The sequence below is a fragment of the Wolffia australiana genome, chromosome 7 (assembly GCF_029677425.1).
Source record: "Wolffia australiana isolate 7733 chromosome 7, ASM2967742v1".
NCBI lineage: Eukaryota > Viridiplantae > Streptophyta > Magnoliopsida > Alismatales > Araceae > Wolffia > Wolffia australiana.
In genome coordinates, this window is record NC_135841.1 from 6,531,009 (window position 1) to 6,548,248 (window position 17,240).

Below are 17,240 nucleotides of genomic sequence, written 5' to 3' on the forward strand. Positions count from 1 at the left end.
GATGAATAAATATTTTGTGGAAACATGGGCCACTTGGTTGAAAGGGTTGAAGCTTCATAGCCTCAGCCATTAAAAATTGGATTTAAAACCCAGGGATCTATTGTGCCCCAAAAGATTGGACCATGGCCTAGGTGGCCAAGGCCATCAATTGGGCCAAAAAGTGAGAGAGTCTCAAGGGAAGAGCATTACTCAGAAATGATTAAAGATGAGTTCAACCCTCTATAAGAGATCATGAGTCCCGTCTTTACCTTCTACCTCCCTCCACTTGCTTATATATAAACATACATATACTACTCAGTAGATAGCTAAATTACATAGAGAAAATTTTGTAAGAAGAAAATCCCTAGCGGTAGGTTAGAACTCATAATCAACAAAAACAAATTTATCTCATTGAAAACCCTTATACATTCTTTTGAGTTCTACACTCTAGAACTGATGTTGCAAGACATTAACAACCATGATAGTGAAGCACATGTTTATTTGTCACTTATACGTCAAGAAACACATATTATCCGTCACTACACAATTTTAGATTAGTACTAACAAGGCTATCATTTTTAAGATCTTACAGTTCAGGTTCAAAAAAATAAGCATTTTACTTCTCTGATTGCTTATAAGACACATATTCCAATTTTTTTTTCTCACTAATAGAATTATGAATATATTTTTATTATATTGTTCCAGTTGATTACCAAATATTTTTGAAGATATAATTGCAAAAACATACTGAATGATATGTGTTTTCCTTCCCTCATTCATTGAGCTAATAATTTTACAAGGGGTCTTATCCTTAGTAGTTAGCAACCAATCTGCACCCCCAATGGATACTCCAAAAACAATTGAAGGAATTTAGCTGGTAGTTTTAGGAGTTTTGGGCTTCAAACTTATTTTATGTCGAAGACACCATATGGTAGTTTGTGGCTAGAATCTTACAATGTCAATGAGACGTATTTTTTCGTGTTCCTGTAAATTACTACATAAAGTTTATAATTTCTTTATATTTCTAAAATATTGGCAAACATCCATTAGAATGATACCTTTGGGGATTGCATATTGTACACTCGATTGTGCTCTGCTGGATTTCGAGGATCTTTTTTATTTTCCTGCTACTACATATTTTTCCTCTAGTCCTGTCTGATACTATGTAAAGTTTTTTAATTTCTGTATACTTCCAATAACAAGGACAAACCTCCACTAGAATGATAACTTTTGGGATTGGATTTTGACACTTGATTTTGCTTCTGCTGGATTTGGAGGATCTTTTCGATTTTTATGCCTACGCTTTGGTTACTATTGTAAGGGCATCTTGTTCTTGAGATTTGTGACATTTACATTGTAGAATGGAAAATTGAACCTCTGGATCAATACTCATTTTCTTAACATCAGACACCATTAAATCTTTTACTACTTGCTCACCATTTTCGTTGACTGGTAGATGTCTAGATGTAGATAGCTGCTACCTCACTGGGTGAAATGCACGTGAAGAGAGTCTCCTGGATGAGTTCTATTTTACCACCCATGATCAAGCGCAAAAAGCAAACACCACAACATCTTAAGAGGAACACCGTGCCTCAAAGGCATCAACAAAGAATACCTAATGACCACTGAGAAAAGAAAATTTGACAAGTGACCACTTAATTTTCTTGGAAGGATGACACGTCTATGCTCCTCAACACAGAGACCTTTTTAAACAGATCCTTGCATATGTTCATAACACCCTTAATAATGGGTAACATCTAGGACCACAAAAGACTTGGCCTCTCATTGGAGATCACTCTTCTTCCAACTTCTCTTTTGGTTTAATTCAATAGATTCATGGGCTTTGGTTTTTCTACCACGAAGCTATTTTCAATTTTTAAGCTGAATGATCTTAAATGCCAAAACAGACCATTACAATCTATAAAAGATTGCTCTAGAGAATATGGGTAATACATAAAGCTATATATTTAACCCCTATCAATGGAATAACATAGGCTGCAGCTTCCTGACACCCTTCAGCATCTTCTGATCCAAAATCATCCATGGAAGCAGCATCTCAACAGATTTCATAATAGGTTTTTTATAGTGGATCACCATAATGCCATGACAACCATATTTGATTCTTATTCATACTAATTTTTTTTGACTCTGCAAAAGATGCCAGAGACTTATTCTTCCAGGAAATAAATGGGTGGAAGTCTCCATGTGTCAATTTCTAGTGACTGAGACACCAAATTCACCTGCGAGACATGGAGATGAGAAAAGTGAAATTAGAGTTGCAAAGCATCTTCTCACCACGGAGCTAAAGTATCCTTCCATCTTCATGCTGCTCTCCAAAACTGCAACACCAAAGCCAGATTAAAGATTACAATGTAGAGATCAGGATGGCAATGGCAGCAATCACAAGGAGTATGAAGCCAGACTGGATTAGGCTGGTGATCTCTAATGAGAAGTTGCTGCATCTTCACTCATAGGAGTCTGGAGAATCATTCCAGAGAAGTCAGAAGCAAGGGCATTAGAGATAAAGAATGAGTGGTGCCCGTGAAATATGAAATACCTCAGATGAAGATGACAGAGTAACAAGGGCTGCTTTTGATAAGTTAAATTTCTACAACAATAAATAAGAACCATCTCTCTTGGATTACCTAAACATCTTTGTTGTACATTTTTGCAATCTGATCCTTGTATCGATCCATCACTTTGTCCCTCCTCACTTTCATCGTTGGCGTCATTAAACCATTTTCAATCTGCAACACAAATATAACCAATAATGATCCTAACTTGACCATTGCTAATGTTAAATGAACAGTACTGGAGGATATAACCATTTCATATTGTACCGTGAAAGCTTCATCTAGAATCAAAATTGGCCCAATATGGAACTGCAATCCTAACGTCCTGAATGAATATAAATACCCAAATTTTTAGACACAATATTTTCATACGCAAGGATATAGAGGGAATCTGGTAATGCAGATGAATACAAAATGACATGATGGAGGTCCCTGGCGTCCGCCATCAGGCACACCAGTGACACGATTAAGTTAACCAGAAAAACTAGATCATTCAATAAAAAACCCATATACATAGGAGTATTAGGGCCGTTAGTCATCGACATAATGGAGAATGCTGATGGACCTTAGAATATGAATCTTATGAGGTTGCAATAAACGAAAGAATTTGAAAATAAACAAAGTGCTGGCAATTCCACAGGCAGTAGAAAACTCACCATTTTGATAATTCACGACGGACCAATCTATAACTCTCTTCAGCCCTGAGCTCAGAAGATGCAGAAAGTGTATCAGCAGATAGTCTCATTGAGGCTAATGCAAGTTCATCCTTATCCAGAACGATCAAGGCCCCCAGGCGACGTTCATCCTGTTTAGGGCAGGCTAACAGTCAATGGAGGAACGGAAATTAAGGTTTAATATGATTCATATCATTGATACATTTCTCTTTCTTACAACCCGCAATATTTATTTCCATTTCTCTAAAAAAAGAATTACCTGTCCGATTACCATAATTTGCTTTATAAAGCTACTCCTTGCTGCCGCTTCTTCAATTTCAGATGGTTCAATGTTCTCCCCTAACATTTTGACAAATATTTAAGCACATATAAAAAAGAACAGAAAACATCTCATGCATAACACTATTGTAATGTAATATCCAATTTCAATCTTTCTGAGAAAATGAACCACAAGATATGTACGAAATAGAATTATCAGTATAACTGATAAAGGCATACTGCTTCATAAAGCAGAACTACATGCCATTTTTGAAAGATGCAAAGCTCCACAAGAAACATGACACGCATCCTGGTCTTGAAAACACAGGAAAAATCAAAAGGCTGAGGAAGATGTCATGAACACAGATAAATTTAAAATTAAAAGGTATAAATCATCAAGATCCCATACACATTCCAAAATACCTGATGAAAGAACAATCGTGTCCTTAGCTCGTCCTTCAATTACGAGCATACCACCACACTGATGGCTCTTCCCAGTCAGGTTGGTAGGCACAATCCAGCCTATATCACCAGTATTAAGCCATCCATCTTTATCGAGGACTCGATTTGTGTTTGTTGAATCCTATAGAATAAAACAAATATAGGATAAATTAATCAATACAATTTTAATATACTGCAAGCATTAGTTTATTTTAATTTTAAAGGGAATAAAAAAACCTTTTAGCCCTTTTCACAGATAATTCAAAATCTAAATATTGAAATAAAAACTAGGTCGAATTCAATCCATAAATTACCTTATAATAGCCTTTCATGACTTGAGGTCCACGAACTTTAATAATACCCTTCGAACCATTTGGGAGTGCATCATCAGTAACAGGATCCACAATCTTGACTGCTGTAAACTTAATTGGATGTCCAACAGTGCCAAGGACCTTCGTTTCAATTGAAAAAAGACAATCATGAATTTGCTGGATTACAATCATGAAGCCCAAATCTCCATGTTTTACACAGAGTTCTTGACAAAATAAATGTGTGACTGACTATTTTTAATGGGAAATGAGGAATACACAGAGTTTTGGGTCACATTCATTATTTCCAACACTCTTGCCCAAAATCAGAAAATATATTAAAATAAGGATTTATTAAATTCTAACATAAAATATTTTAAATGTTGAGATGCACAAAAGCATTGTGTCCTTGGCAAATAATGCTAGTAACCATCTCTAAAAGGAAGGGGAAGAAGAAAAATGACCCTCCCCCCTCTAAGGTTTCCACATCTAGAGCCCTTCTCTGTGATGACATTTTGTACTATCTCCCCTTCACAAATAGCCGTCATTATCCTAGGATTTCCCATGGGAACCACCTTTTTCTTATGTAAGTGATGTGATGGAATGGGTGCAACAGCTCTATCAATTCTCAGGGTGTTTAAGATGCCCTCTCAACTTGATGTCAAAGGAAGCTCCAATTTTCTCATTCGATGTCAAAATACTGGGTACATCTTCTCCATAGATAGTTACATCATCAACAGACGAAAAATATTACAACACCTCTTATAGTATGCTTAAAGAACAATATGTGTTTTGTTTCTCTGGTGGCAGTCAAGGATATGCAGGGTTTGGGTAAGTCTTCCAAACTGGGATGTGTTGGTGATCCTTCCTCTTGAAGGGATGTGCGATCCCTCCTCTGGAATCGGGTAAGTTTTCCCTACATCAGCCTTCAGAAGCACACAGTTGCCTCTGACTTAGATATTGAAATATCTTTTCATAACTTTCTTTCCCCCGTCCTCTTTTATTGAAAGAAGAGACAACAGGTGCAACTTAAATGGCACATAGGGGCTACTTCCCACCATCTTTCTCCACTTCCTCCAATGAGTTCCTCTTTGGAGCTTGTCAATCTTCAAGGAAAAAAAGAAATCAATGCAGGACTAAAAACCAGGCAGGAATAGGAAGAAATTGTTTTCTTATACTCAAATCATATATTAATAATTTCAGAAAGGTAGAGACAAGTTAGTGACAAAATCCCTTCGTTTGCATGTATCATGATTTTTGTAGATTTATTTCTTACGTTGCAATCAGGTCTTCGGGCAGAGATTACAGGAGATGTCTCCGATAAGCCATAACCATTCTGTAGAGTCAATCCAATAGCCTGAAACCCAAAACAAAACTTAATCCACAAAATTTTCAATAAGGTCTGCATGATTTTTTTTTCAGCAATCTAACCTCAAAGAATCTATCTATATGCATGGGAAGGCTTCCCCCTCCACTAATACCAGCCTGAAACATAATGTTCACCAGTCCATTTATAACCACACTAAATATGAAAGTGAACAGAATAAAGAAGTCAATGGAATGAAGCTTATGACTCTGATCCTAAAATTTGAATACCTTGTATATTCCAATTGCAGCGAAGATTTTTCTATAAATTAGGATTTTGGCCAACATATGTAATGGCCATAGAAGAATTGCAATAACTCGGGCTTGCACCCACCAGATGACCGAAAGTTCATGAGATTCTTCCTTCTCCTCAGACAAAAATCTACCCTGTTCATGCAAATAAAATGAATTGAACACAAAAGTGAAGAAACCATAAAGATAAAACCTTTTGGGTCATTAATAAGGTGAACCTGAAGGGCTCTTGTGGAAAAAAATCCTTAAGAATTTTTCAAACACCTCATGAATGTAATTTAAAAAGATAAAACATGAAAATACCTGATACACCCTTTTCGCATCCATGTATAGATAACTTATTTTTATTAAACTTCTCACAAGAAACTTTTTAGCCGCAGAACCAGAAAATATCTGCTTCTGTATAGCACTGCATAAGAACAAAAGACACAAGAGATAGAAACTCAATATATATATATACACACACTCTCTTACATAACCAACATAAAACCAAAAAATGTAAAATTTATATTTTGTAATTTTTTGTTGAGAAAAAAGAGATAAGATCTCAGATTGAGATAAAAAGACTTTGCTGGCAACAAAAGTTTACTTCACCCATTGGTTTCTTTATATCTGAGTGTCGGTGATGACTATATTTATCTTGACTGGCAAAAATTGTTGGGAGGGCAGATTATGCCAGTCATACTAAATAACTTGATGTCTCTTAGAAGTAGAAACTACTTCTGAAAGCTAAGACAGTAACAAGGTAATTGTATCTCCCTAGAGTACTGCAAATTTCTGGATATTCTGAGAGATGGATCAGCATTGCTGACTTACCCCACATCTGTTGATGGTGGCAATGTTATCAATGATTGATATATTTTAAGTTTTTGATGGAGTTAATGATATGATCTGATGCCGGTCATATGGAGAATGAGAGAGAGAGCTCCACCAGGACGGACGATGCCAAGAAGAATGAGGACAAGGAAGATTGGCCGACTGGATGTCACCAAGAAGGACAACAGCCTGAGGTGTGGATCCCGTCAGTGAAATCATCATTCCCAAAGGGGGTTTCATATAATACTCAATATCCTGACCTCCAGAGAGGAGGGCAACATGTTTGAAAAGACATGAGGGGAAATGAAAGATGAAAAGGCCCTTAGTGGGGTTACAATATAAGAGGGATCATAACATTACTCCCCCATCAGCCCCTGCTTGTACTCTAGCTGGTATGTCGGTGTCAGAGACATCACCATCTTGCGGCTCACCACATAGTATGACAACGCGAAAATTGAAGTTTTTGTGACAACGATGCATGGGTGCAACTTCACATTGCACCAATAGCATAGCCCCTGGGATTTAGAATAGAGAAATTCCTCTTCATTCAGGTGCAGGTGATGATAGTCGGTGGGAGTTGTTTGTATGGCCTTCTGATCTTAGTGAGTGCCAAGAATCTTCAGGGCATGAGAACCACAGGGCAGAGCCGAATAGTTATCAATTTCTTATAAAATGGCTTCCTTTTTGAAGGCTCAATTGATGAGATCATTTGAGTTTCCCAGGTTGAACATGGTCTGGTGCTGTTTGCGTCCAACTCACACCGTCAAGGGGGGGCACATGAGGCTGAGGGTTTGTGGACCGAGTCCCTCATAGGGATTGGGCATCATGGTGAGGGACTCGGGTTGAGGATGTCTAGTAAAACACAGGGTTGGCATGCGTCTGTGCTTTGTTGCTTGCTTGGGCTCCTAGGGCATCCATTTTGGCCTGATGTGGGTTCCATCATAGTCTGTTGAATGTGTCTTCTCTTATTTCTAATCTCTCCATATAATGATCCAAGTTAATGGGCCTATTCACAGTCCTCTTCCTCCCTTCAAATACAGCGAAATGCACCCTAATGATGGTTAAGGAATGTAATTCTTGATTTTATCATGATACTAGAGCCAGATCTGGGAGTTTTGCTCCATATCTTTCTCGTGTCGGCTCCTCCGCTAGATCACTGCAGCTCTGCCATCGCTCTCTCCGGCTCGCCATACACTTGCTGTCTCTGCCATCACTCTCTCTGGCTCGCCGTACACTTGCTCTCTGCCATCACTCTCTCCGGCTCGCTGTACACTTGCTGCGGCTTTGTCGCCACTTTGGCTCTGCCTTTAGTCTCTTCAGCTCTGCCTTCAATCGCTCTAGAGGCACCTTCGGCTCCGCCTCTGGACTCTCGTGCTGTGCCTTCAGCTCTGTCTTCGGCCAGGCTGGTTCCACCATCCCGCGAATTATCAACACCACCGCTCAGGCTGGCTCCACCTTTGCTCACGCTCCGGCTTCACCAGCCCTCCCTCTGGCACCATCCTCGCCAAACCTAGAACTGCTTCACCTGCACACCTGATCATCATTGATCTATGTCGTGGTATATTATAGCCACCAACGACTCCACAACATCTGCTGACAACCTATTCTCAATGCCTTCTATTAGATTGGCACCTGAATTCAAGAATTTGCACTATCCTTTGCCTCGCATTCCTCCTGAATTTCCCTTCAAATGACAGAATCTTCTTCAATGGTGTGAATACATGAGAATTTCCTTGAAAGAGAGGCTTATGAAACATTTTTTTGAAATATTTGCCACTTCCCATTGCTCCTGGTTATGATCATTGGTTTGATGTTGCGGATATTGTTCATTGCTGGATACTTGACAGCATCAGTCCATCCATTTCTGGTGAATTCTTGTCCCTCAACTCTGCCAAAGAGATTTGGGACACTGCTCTAGAGTCTCATTCCAAGAATAACTTGGCCACTATATACGATCTCATCACTCGCTCTATTAATTTGGTACAATATTTGTGACCTGTCTTGGAGTATAATAATGAATTGACTTCTCTCTGAATCGAGTTAGATGACTACATGCCTCCTAGTCCCAACTTTTTTATGTGCATACATTCTTCAACGAAGGGTTTACGAATTCTTCATGGGATTGAATCAAGAATAAGAGTCCCTATGCAGCCAGCTTATCCATTGTAAGAAAACTCTTGCCTATGAGTGATCCCTTCCTATAATGCAGACAGAGGAGACGCGTCTTCCTCTTTACTCAGAACCGGCCTCTGCCATGGCTCTTCAACATATCAGGAGCTCTCATCCTGCACCTATCAAGGGAGGGTCATCCAATGTGACATTTTCCATAGTGACATAATCCCATGTGGCTCCCTAGCTCCTGAAGTCAGAATCTTTCGGTCAAGGAGGTTCCTCCATGTTTTGCAACTATTCCAAGACATGTGGTCATACTTAGGAGACTTGCCACAAGCTGCATCGCAAGAATGCTCACCAAAGACACTAGCTGACCACTCCGGCTTCTACCAGCTTAACTCCATAGTCATGGCCTCTTTTCATATGCCACTTCATCTTCTTCCACAGTTACCTCAATCACCACTAGTTATTTATCATATTTTATGGGAGATCAGCTTCGGCGGAGGAAATTGACCAATTCTGCCGCCTAATTCAGTCCAATGTTGTGGGATCTACATTGCTGGCCCTTGAAGGTATAAGCCCTATTGATTCCTCTCTATTATCTTCTTGGATGCAACGGATCATTGACTGGGGCACCACAGCTCATATGTCCCCTGACTCTCATAGTTTCCTTGCCTACAAACCCTCTCCCAGTTCTAGTAAAGTTAGAACCCTGTCCGGTCACCTCCTTACCGTTGCCGAGATGGGGTATATCCAACTATCCTCCCACATTACTCTCAACCATGTCCAACATGTTGTTTTGATCTGTGGATTGAATCGGCCTCTTGAAAGGCTAAATGAGACAGTTGAGGTTTTAAAATATGTGCCCATTCTCTTGATTTCCGGCCTGATCTAGGCTTACAAAAGGCCTAGGTGGGCCCAAAGGTTAAAAACCCATATACAGCCTATTGCCTTTATTTTTCGGCCTGCTTGTCTTGCATTGGCAAGCATTCTTGCATTGAGATAGGCCTGGCTGATAAACAGTCTTGGGTCACTTCATTTTAGGTCGAGGACGTCCTAGGGTGGGATAGTCTGGATCAGCGGCACCGGCTGTCGATCTAGGGTTGGTGTGGCCTCTAATAACGTAGGTAAAAGAGGCAGCGCGGCTTCTCACGGCAGCAGTCACAGGAACAAGGCAGTCTGACGCTAGTTGGACTGTGACTGCCCCACAAATACCTGCAGCTGGGTCATGAGTGATGCGATGTGCTCTGAAGGTGCCTCACACTGTTGATCTAGGCCCTATACTAGGACTTGAAAGTGATTATCTAAGTTATCTTGAGGAAAGCTGCCCTGGTTGCTAGGTCTTCCATGGTGTTTCACTTGACATGGGTGGACACTGAAGAGGATGGTGTATGTGTGGCGTCGCCGGCATGAGAAGTCTTTGATAGCAATAGAATGATCCAACATCAGTCGTATCAAGAGCGAGAGAGAGAGTGTGTGTGTGTGTGTACAACATGGAGTGGACGCCGTTATAAAAGGACAAGGACTGGCAAAAGGGATGTCATTAGTGGACTCATTATTACTTAAGGGGGGTCACATAATACCCAATATCCTGCCCTCCAATGAGTGCAACATGTTTAAAAGACACAGGATAAATGACAGACAAAAAGGCCCTAAGTGGGCTTATCATACGAGAGGGATCAAATCAGTTACGCTCTAGAGTATAAGTCACTTTGTTGACAGCTCTTGAAAAATTATAAGTCACTATTCCTTTTTAAAAAAAATATAAGTCACTATTATTTGTTCCAAAAAATATCTTCTTCAAGCATTCACATCACATTATCTCAAGGGGGATGCATTTGTCACTCAGAGCCACCACATGGCACCATAGCCTCACACCCTTTAATTTGTCAGCAAAGAAGCAGAATGCTGAAATCGATGTACATATTTGGAAATTTATCAAAAAATAAGCCTTACGGAAAATATGGAAAGCTGTAATAGGTCAAGTATATTATCTCTGCCATAAGAAGGGGCAGCACATGAGGTCCACGAACTCATGTGCAAACATGCAGGTTGGCCTTATTAAAGGAGGCCCATTTTAGGGTCTAAAGTACTTTTGGACTTAGGTTTTGCTGGGAAATGTAGGCTTCTCCCCAGAAAATTCCTAGGCAACAGGTGGGGAGGGGAAGAACCAACAGGGAGAACCAAGAATCAAGAAACAACAGTAGTTCTAGTTGCCATATCTATTCCCATGTACCCCATATATAATGGGGTATGTGGGTAACACGCAATGGCCAAAAGATAGAAAGGCCAAACAAGACGTAAAAAAAGTGTTAAGGAAAGCTTGCCAGCTAACAGCATATGTGCCTATGGCTGAATTTTCTGATTCAAGCACCTTGGATGCGGACATAGTTGAAGACTACACTAGCCGTTATTTTGGACAATTGCAATTTTTACTGGGCTGCAACTAATCCAGCCCAATATGTTATTTTATATACTGAGTCAGGATTTAATAGAAAAATAAGCCATTTTTATCTCTTTTTTGTCCGTGCTACTTCTTCTTCAATTGAGGACTAGAGTCTCAGATTACTGAACCACGAGATTATGGGAAGGTTAACACATGATTAACCTGCTTTGCATCAGCCGCAACTATTGAGATGAGAAATATTCATTTTAATGCAAAGTGAATAGAAATTAGCCATTCTACCAGCACAAACCTGTAAAGTATCTCAAAAACAAGAGGAACAGCAACAAGGTACTCTGGCTGATACTTCCGCAAATCCTCCTATCAAGATTCAAAAATAGTAAATAAATTTTAACTGTTTTCAAGTTTCATTGGTCTAAATCAAGTATACAATTACACAGCATTCCATAAAATTTCCCCACTGTGGAAATGTCATATGTCCTTCATTTAATAATACCTTTAAATTTTTAACAGTTGTGTAAACTAGTTGAATTCCACGAGTGAAGATGAAGTACTCGCAAGCACGTTCATACATATGCCATGGGGGCAGTATGCTTACAAATCTGTCTCCAGGTTTGGCAGGGACAATTTCCTGCAAATTCTTTATCTGAAAAAAGATGGGTAAGGTGAAATTTTAAAATATGAAATATAAAAATTCAATGCTATGTTAATTAAAAAGCACTATCCAAACGTCATTAAAATTCTAGCCGCATATCACAAATCCAATAATTTCAGAGAAGAATTTCAGCAAAAATTTTCCTTCATATGAGGGTGTTAAGGCCAATTTTCCTTTATTTGGTATTTTAGTGATGGTTTTCCATTTTTATTCTTCAAATAGTTTGGCTGGGAACATCTCTATGTGATGATGACAAAAAAACACTGATACTATAGCATAGAAACAAACAATAAATAGAACCCTTGATTAGTTTTACTTTTGATGTATTCTGATACGAACCTTGACCTAGGCTCGTATCGGGAGGAGGATTGGGGACAAGGTAGAGTAGAAGTTCTCGGGGTAGAGAGGTGAAACGAGAATAGTAGAGGACGGGCCGAGCTGAGAAGGTAGGGATCGGCCGAGGGCAAGCCGCCTGAAGACACGGTGAAGTGAAGACGATCAAGAGGACGGGGATCGTGGAGGGAGGAGGCGCGTGGACGTAGGAGAGACGAGCGAGGAAGAGAAACCACTGATCCTTAATAACCAAATCCAAGTCTGCCCTCCTACAAGGAGGGCTGTGCTATTTAAAGGGAACATAGGGGAAAGGAAACATAGCGAATGACGATAATGCCCTTCACGCCGCCAGCGGACTTTATCATATTCACACAAAAGATATTGGAATCAGGAGAGAAGTAGGTAATATCTTTTAAGTTTGAAAATAAATTTAATCCAAGATAGAGTATTTAATTCTGTCAAAGTTAATGGGGCCTAATCGGGTCTCTAATCGGGCTCCTAATCGGGCCGCTAATCGGGTTCCTAATCGGGCCCACTCAGAGTACTGTCGGGCCCGATTTCCAAGGCTAATGGCTAGTTAAACTAGCTGTTGGAGCCTCAAGGCAAGAAGCCGTTGGAGTGGCCAACGGCTACCTTTTTTGTGCTGTATAAAAGCAGTCTGTCTTGTTGTATTTGTTTAACCTTTTTCTCTTTCAACAAGAAAACTTTCGTTTTGTTCCTTCTGCTCTCTCTTGCTTCTCTGTTGTCACTGATGTTGAGCTCAAGGGAATCAGGCTAATTCGTCAAATTCATATATGTCGTCTTGTGCATTGTTTGATCTTTTTTGGGGAGTGATTGAGAGAGCTCCAGTGGGTGGTCCTTTGACCATAACAAAGCTGTAGTCCTGCCACCCCTTTGTCGAGGAGATGTCCAATGGGAGGTCATGTGATGCTCATTGAGTCAACCCCTTTTTTTGAGTTCTTGCAATATTCACTGCAAGAACTCCTGTAGGTGTATCCTCCACAATCACTCCGCCTTGACCTTGGGTTAATCGACATTGTTTACCATTTATTTTCCTCGTCATTTCTATAGTGTTCTGCAGCAGGGGTACTATCACCCAATTCTGGGTCAGAGTTGGGTATCATGTATCTGGCTGGGCCAGAGTCCCTTCTGGGTCAGTGCCGGTGGCCTTTGGTGGCCCTGGAGAAGTGTGTGGGGATCTGCCAGGTGTTAACCTTTGTCAGCCTGCAGTGGCAATGTAGGATGATTCAGTGTCCTTCATCTCATGTGATGACCATGAGCTGGGAAATATCTCTCATCAACAGTGGTGATGGCGTATTAGATGTGTCTGTTATGATTGTTGGTGGTGCACTTTCTCAGTTCTTAAAGTAGAAGCAGTGCCATTATTTTGTTGTTGAGCAACTAACATCACTGTTCCAACGCTTGAGGCAAATTCAATAGTTTGGTTATCAAGGTGTGTCACTGAATGGTTTCATAGTTCTTGAAGCAGCATTCAAGTCATAGTCGAGACGATAAATGAGAGGTTTTTCCACGCCAAACCAACCTGGATTTGCCTCATCGGATGCCTAACCATGGCCCACCGACAAAGTTGTAGATGTCAATGATCCACCCCAATGCAGTCCACCCCTAAGTCGTGGTCTAACCTTAACCAAGATATGGGCACAACAGGCAAGCAACTATCTACTTGCACTCCAGGACGCAACCTGGAGTTGTCTCTAATATCCAAGCTGACAAGGGATCCAATAATTATTACCTTGAGGAGGATTACTGGAAGTGATATTGTTATCCTTGATGGGCTTAATAAAGGGAAGTTGGGATTTAGGCTTCTCATCTTACTTCATAAATGGGAAGATAAGACCCTCATGTGCTTCTTTATTTGATTTGGTTTGGTTCCAAGGGCGGTGGGCTCTCTTGTTGTCCTGCCCCCATCTCTTCACGGCATTTCATAACATTATGCTTTTCCATCTCCTTGACCTGATGCTTAGAGGTTGGACTTTTAAATAAACATTTTGAGAAACAAAGTAAAGGAGGGAAGGTGAGTTGAGAAAAGGGATCTTGGAATCAGAAATCTACTAGAAGATTGAGTCCACCAATGGGGTTTAGGCTGTATTCAGTTGTGGCACTCGGCAGGGTCCTTAGGCAGAGATACTCGACTTCAACACAAGATTCTTGATCAAGTCAATAAGTCACAAAACACTAAAACTGTAATTATTGGCAAAGTCTGGTTCATCATCCCTATCTCTCACCTCAATGACACTCTTGACACCATCTTTCCCTCCACTCTTGACTCTTCCTATTAAACAATCCAAAATCAAGGGTCATGTCCCTCGTTACAACAAGCTAATGTACATTGCTAGTGTATCCCCATGTGGATTATATCCTAAACAGGAACATATGATACGAAGGATGGGGGAGATCTGCGAGAAGGGAGAAAGGCGAGAAGGGAGAAGGGAGCTCGGCGAGAAGGGAGAAGGGAGATCTGAGAGAAGGGAGAAGGGCAAACGGCGGCGAACAGCGGGGGAACGGCGGTCCTGGGCAGAGGAGGGAGAAGGGCGAACGGCGGTGAACGGCAGGGAGAACGGCGATCGGCAGGGAGAGCAGCGAACGGCGAGGGAGAACGGTGGGAGAACGGAGAAAGGCGAGGGAGAACGGTGTTCCCTGATCCCTGATCCCTGATCGGCGATCCTTGGAGAATGGCGAGGACAAGCGGGTAGGGAGATCTGCAAGGACTAAGACGAGGGAGAAGGGCTCCGGCGGGGACAAGGGAGAACAGGGAGACTCCGAAGAGGATGCTCCGTCGAGGAGGCTCCGGCGAGGTTCCGACGAGGGCTCCGACGTTCCGGCGTCATCGGCAGCCCGACGCTCCGACGCTTCAAGGACAGACGAGGACGAGGTGAAGCCGCTACGACCCTCCACCTAGGGCACGGGGCTCCGACTCTTTGCCAAAGCCTCCACCATCTCCGTCGGTTGCTCGGCCATTGTGCAAACCCTGGCACTTGTAAGACGTGAAGAAGGGAAAGATGGAGCGGCGCAGGAATGAAGCCATCAGGGGCAGCGAACGCCTCAGTGTAGGCCGCTGTCATGATAGGAGAGCGGCCGGTCGGGAGGAGAGCGAATGGATGACAGCGCGGTGGCAGAGCAAATTCTTCAGGCGTGACGACCAACACGACATCGGCCGCCGCAGCAAAAGGGTCACGGCCGATCGAGAGGAAGACAAAGTGGTGGCAGAAGGGCGGCAGGGCAGAATCCACAGGCACGGCGATCACCCAAAAGTCGGCCGCTGGGGCGAAAGGGATGGTGGGAAGGGGATGAGCAGCGAGCAGCATCCCCCGGCATGGAGAATTCCCGATGCGAAGTTGCAACCACGGAGGGATGTCTTCGGCAAGGGCCTCCAGCGAGAAGGTTTCTGCATGGAGAGTTCCCGGCACGAAGAGGTTCTCCACTGGGACGTGTCTCAACGTGAGGGCCTGAGAAGATGGCGAGAGGTCCCCAACCTAAGATCCTCCATCCATGCTGGACGGGAGCACAGGGCAGACGTGCAGAGAACAGTTGGTGACAGAGGGAAGAGACTCAAGTATGTGCAACCCACTGAAGGGCTTCTTGCAAGAGCATGGAGGGGCCATGAAGATGATAAGGAGGAGATTGGAGAAGACTACTCCATGCAGGGAAGGTGGCTGCCCAAGATCAGGGCCGGAGAGCGTGGGGTCACCAGACACGCACACTACGCTCGGAACATGCGAGGGGACCCTGGAGTCAATTTCACAGAAAAATACAATTATGTTGCAGGCATGCACTAGCAGTCACCACACACACGAGATAATGGGGTCCGAGCACTAGACTCAAGCCCATGTGAAGAAGTCTTAGTTCGAGGGAATGGAGTAGCACATGGAGCGGAAGACGATGAGGAAGGATGGGTGACGGTGAGGTCTCGTCACGTTAAAAAGCCACAATCCAAAAACACAAGGACATCTCGATGGCCTGCCAGCAAGGAGAACAGGTACTTCAGATGTTTAGCGATGGGACACCAAGCAAGAGAATGTAGAGAGCCAGTGATCTGCCGCAGATGCAGAGGGGCAGGACACCGCCAAGCCAATTGTCGTCGAGCAGAGGGTGCAACAGCCCCGAAGACAGGACCAACAAACGACCCCCTTAGTTGCAAAGGGGGTGGATACATGTGCTAGTTCACTCCAAAAGTGCTTAGTGGGGGACGTTTTCGGGGAATCTCCAGGGTTAGAGGAGGTCCGAGAAGGCATATGGCAGAAAGTTACGACACTAAAGAAGGCAGAATTACAAAGACTAGATATGAACACCCTAATTCTTCGAGGGGTATCGGTGGCCGAATATGTAGCAATCTGTGGCTGGACGCAGAGGGTCGATGACACCACGGAGGTGAGGTGGCGTCGAGTGCTCCCCACGGATGGGGCTGATCGAATTAAAAAAGTGGGGACTGTAGTAGAGGTGCACGGGGTCCCATTGGTGCATTGTCAAGATTCAACGCTGGAGAAGATAGTCGCTTCATTTGGAAATCTTAAGAGTATCATATCGACGGGTTTGGAGGATGGGGACCCAAGGGTGGTGATAGTGGAAGTCAAAGTGATGGAAGGGAATTGATACCTGAATCGGTCTGGTCCCACGGATATGCGGGCACCTTCAGAGCCAGAATAAGACCTATGAGACTTCCGCCAGCGCCACGCACAGCCAGGGTCATTAATGATATACAAGGGGAGATGGAGGGCCCAACCACAGAAGTACAGTCGGGATGACAGGTTACGGTGGGAGAGGTAGCACCAGACAAAGATATCGCAGATAAGGTCAGCGGTGAGAGCGCAGCAGCGGACCTCCCGTCGTCCTCGACCACGGGGGACATCACGAAAGAAAACCACAGCCCGCGACGGAGGAGGACAAGGGCCAACCATAAAGCGCGGCGGGTCACTAATGAAGAACTTCGGCGTTTTAAGGGCGTGGTTTACAGTTGGGAAAATTGGCCTTGACAGATGCGGAAGGCAAGAAGACGTGGGTGGTGTCCCGGAAACACGGTCAGATGCGCTTGATCGCAGAAGGAAGGTCGAA

The 17,240-nt window shown here is 42.8% G+C and overlaps 1 protein-coding gene across 8 annotated transcripts in view; it reads right to left on the minus strand.

Annotated features, from left to right (window-relative positions):
- Positions 1 to 1,870: 1,870 nt before the first annotated feature.
- Positions 1,871 to 17,240, minus strand: part of LOC144706191 (putative acyl-activating enzyme 16, chloroplastic) — a 50,273-nt gene continuing 34,903 nt past the window's right edge. The window contains exons 8-22 of one of the 8 annotated variants that reach the window (XM_078579124.1): positions 11,679 to 11,828; positions 11,475 to 11,542; positions 6,154 to 6,259; positions 5,830 to 5,985; positions 5,665 to 5,718; positions 5,510 to 5,590; positions 4,240 to 4,377; positions 3,908 to 4,067; positions 3,486 to 3,565; positions 3,209 to 3,357; positions 2,805 to 2,877; positions 2,625 to 2,726; positions 2,403 to 2,457; positions 2,275 to 2,318; positions 1,871 to 2,219 (exon numbers count right to left, since the gene is read on the minus strand). In XM_078579124.1, coding sequence (XP_078435250.1) covers positions 2,625 to 2,726; positions 2,805 to 2,877; positions 3,209 to 3,357; positions 3,486 to 3,565; positions 3,908 to 4,067; positions 4,240 to 4,377; positions 5,510 to 5,590; positions 5,665 to 5,718; positions 5,830 to 5,985; positions 6,154 to 6,259; positions 11,475 to 11,542; positions 11,679 to 11,828 — 1,317 coding nt within the window. In that variant the 3' untranslated portion in view covers positions 1,871 to 2,219; positions 2,275 to 2,318; positions 2,403 to 2,457. Of the gene's footprint in view, positions 2,458 to 2,548; positions 2,727 to 2,804; positions 2,878 to 3,208; positions 3,358 to 3,485; positions 3,566 to 3,907; positions 4,068 to 4,239; positions 4,378 to 5,509; positions 5,591 to 5,664; positions 5,719 to 5,829; positions 5,986 to 6,153; positions 6,260 to 11,474; positions 11,543 to 11,678; positions 11,829 to 17,240 lie in introns of those variants that run through there. The other 7 variants (XM_078579125.1, XM_078579121.1, XM_078579126.1 and 4 more) reach the window with 7 other exon arrangements.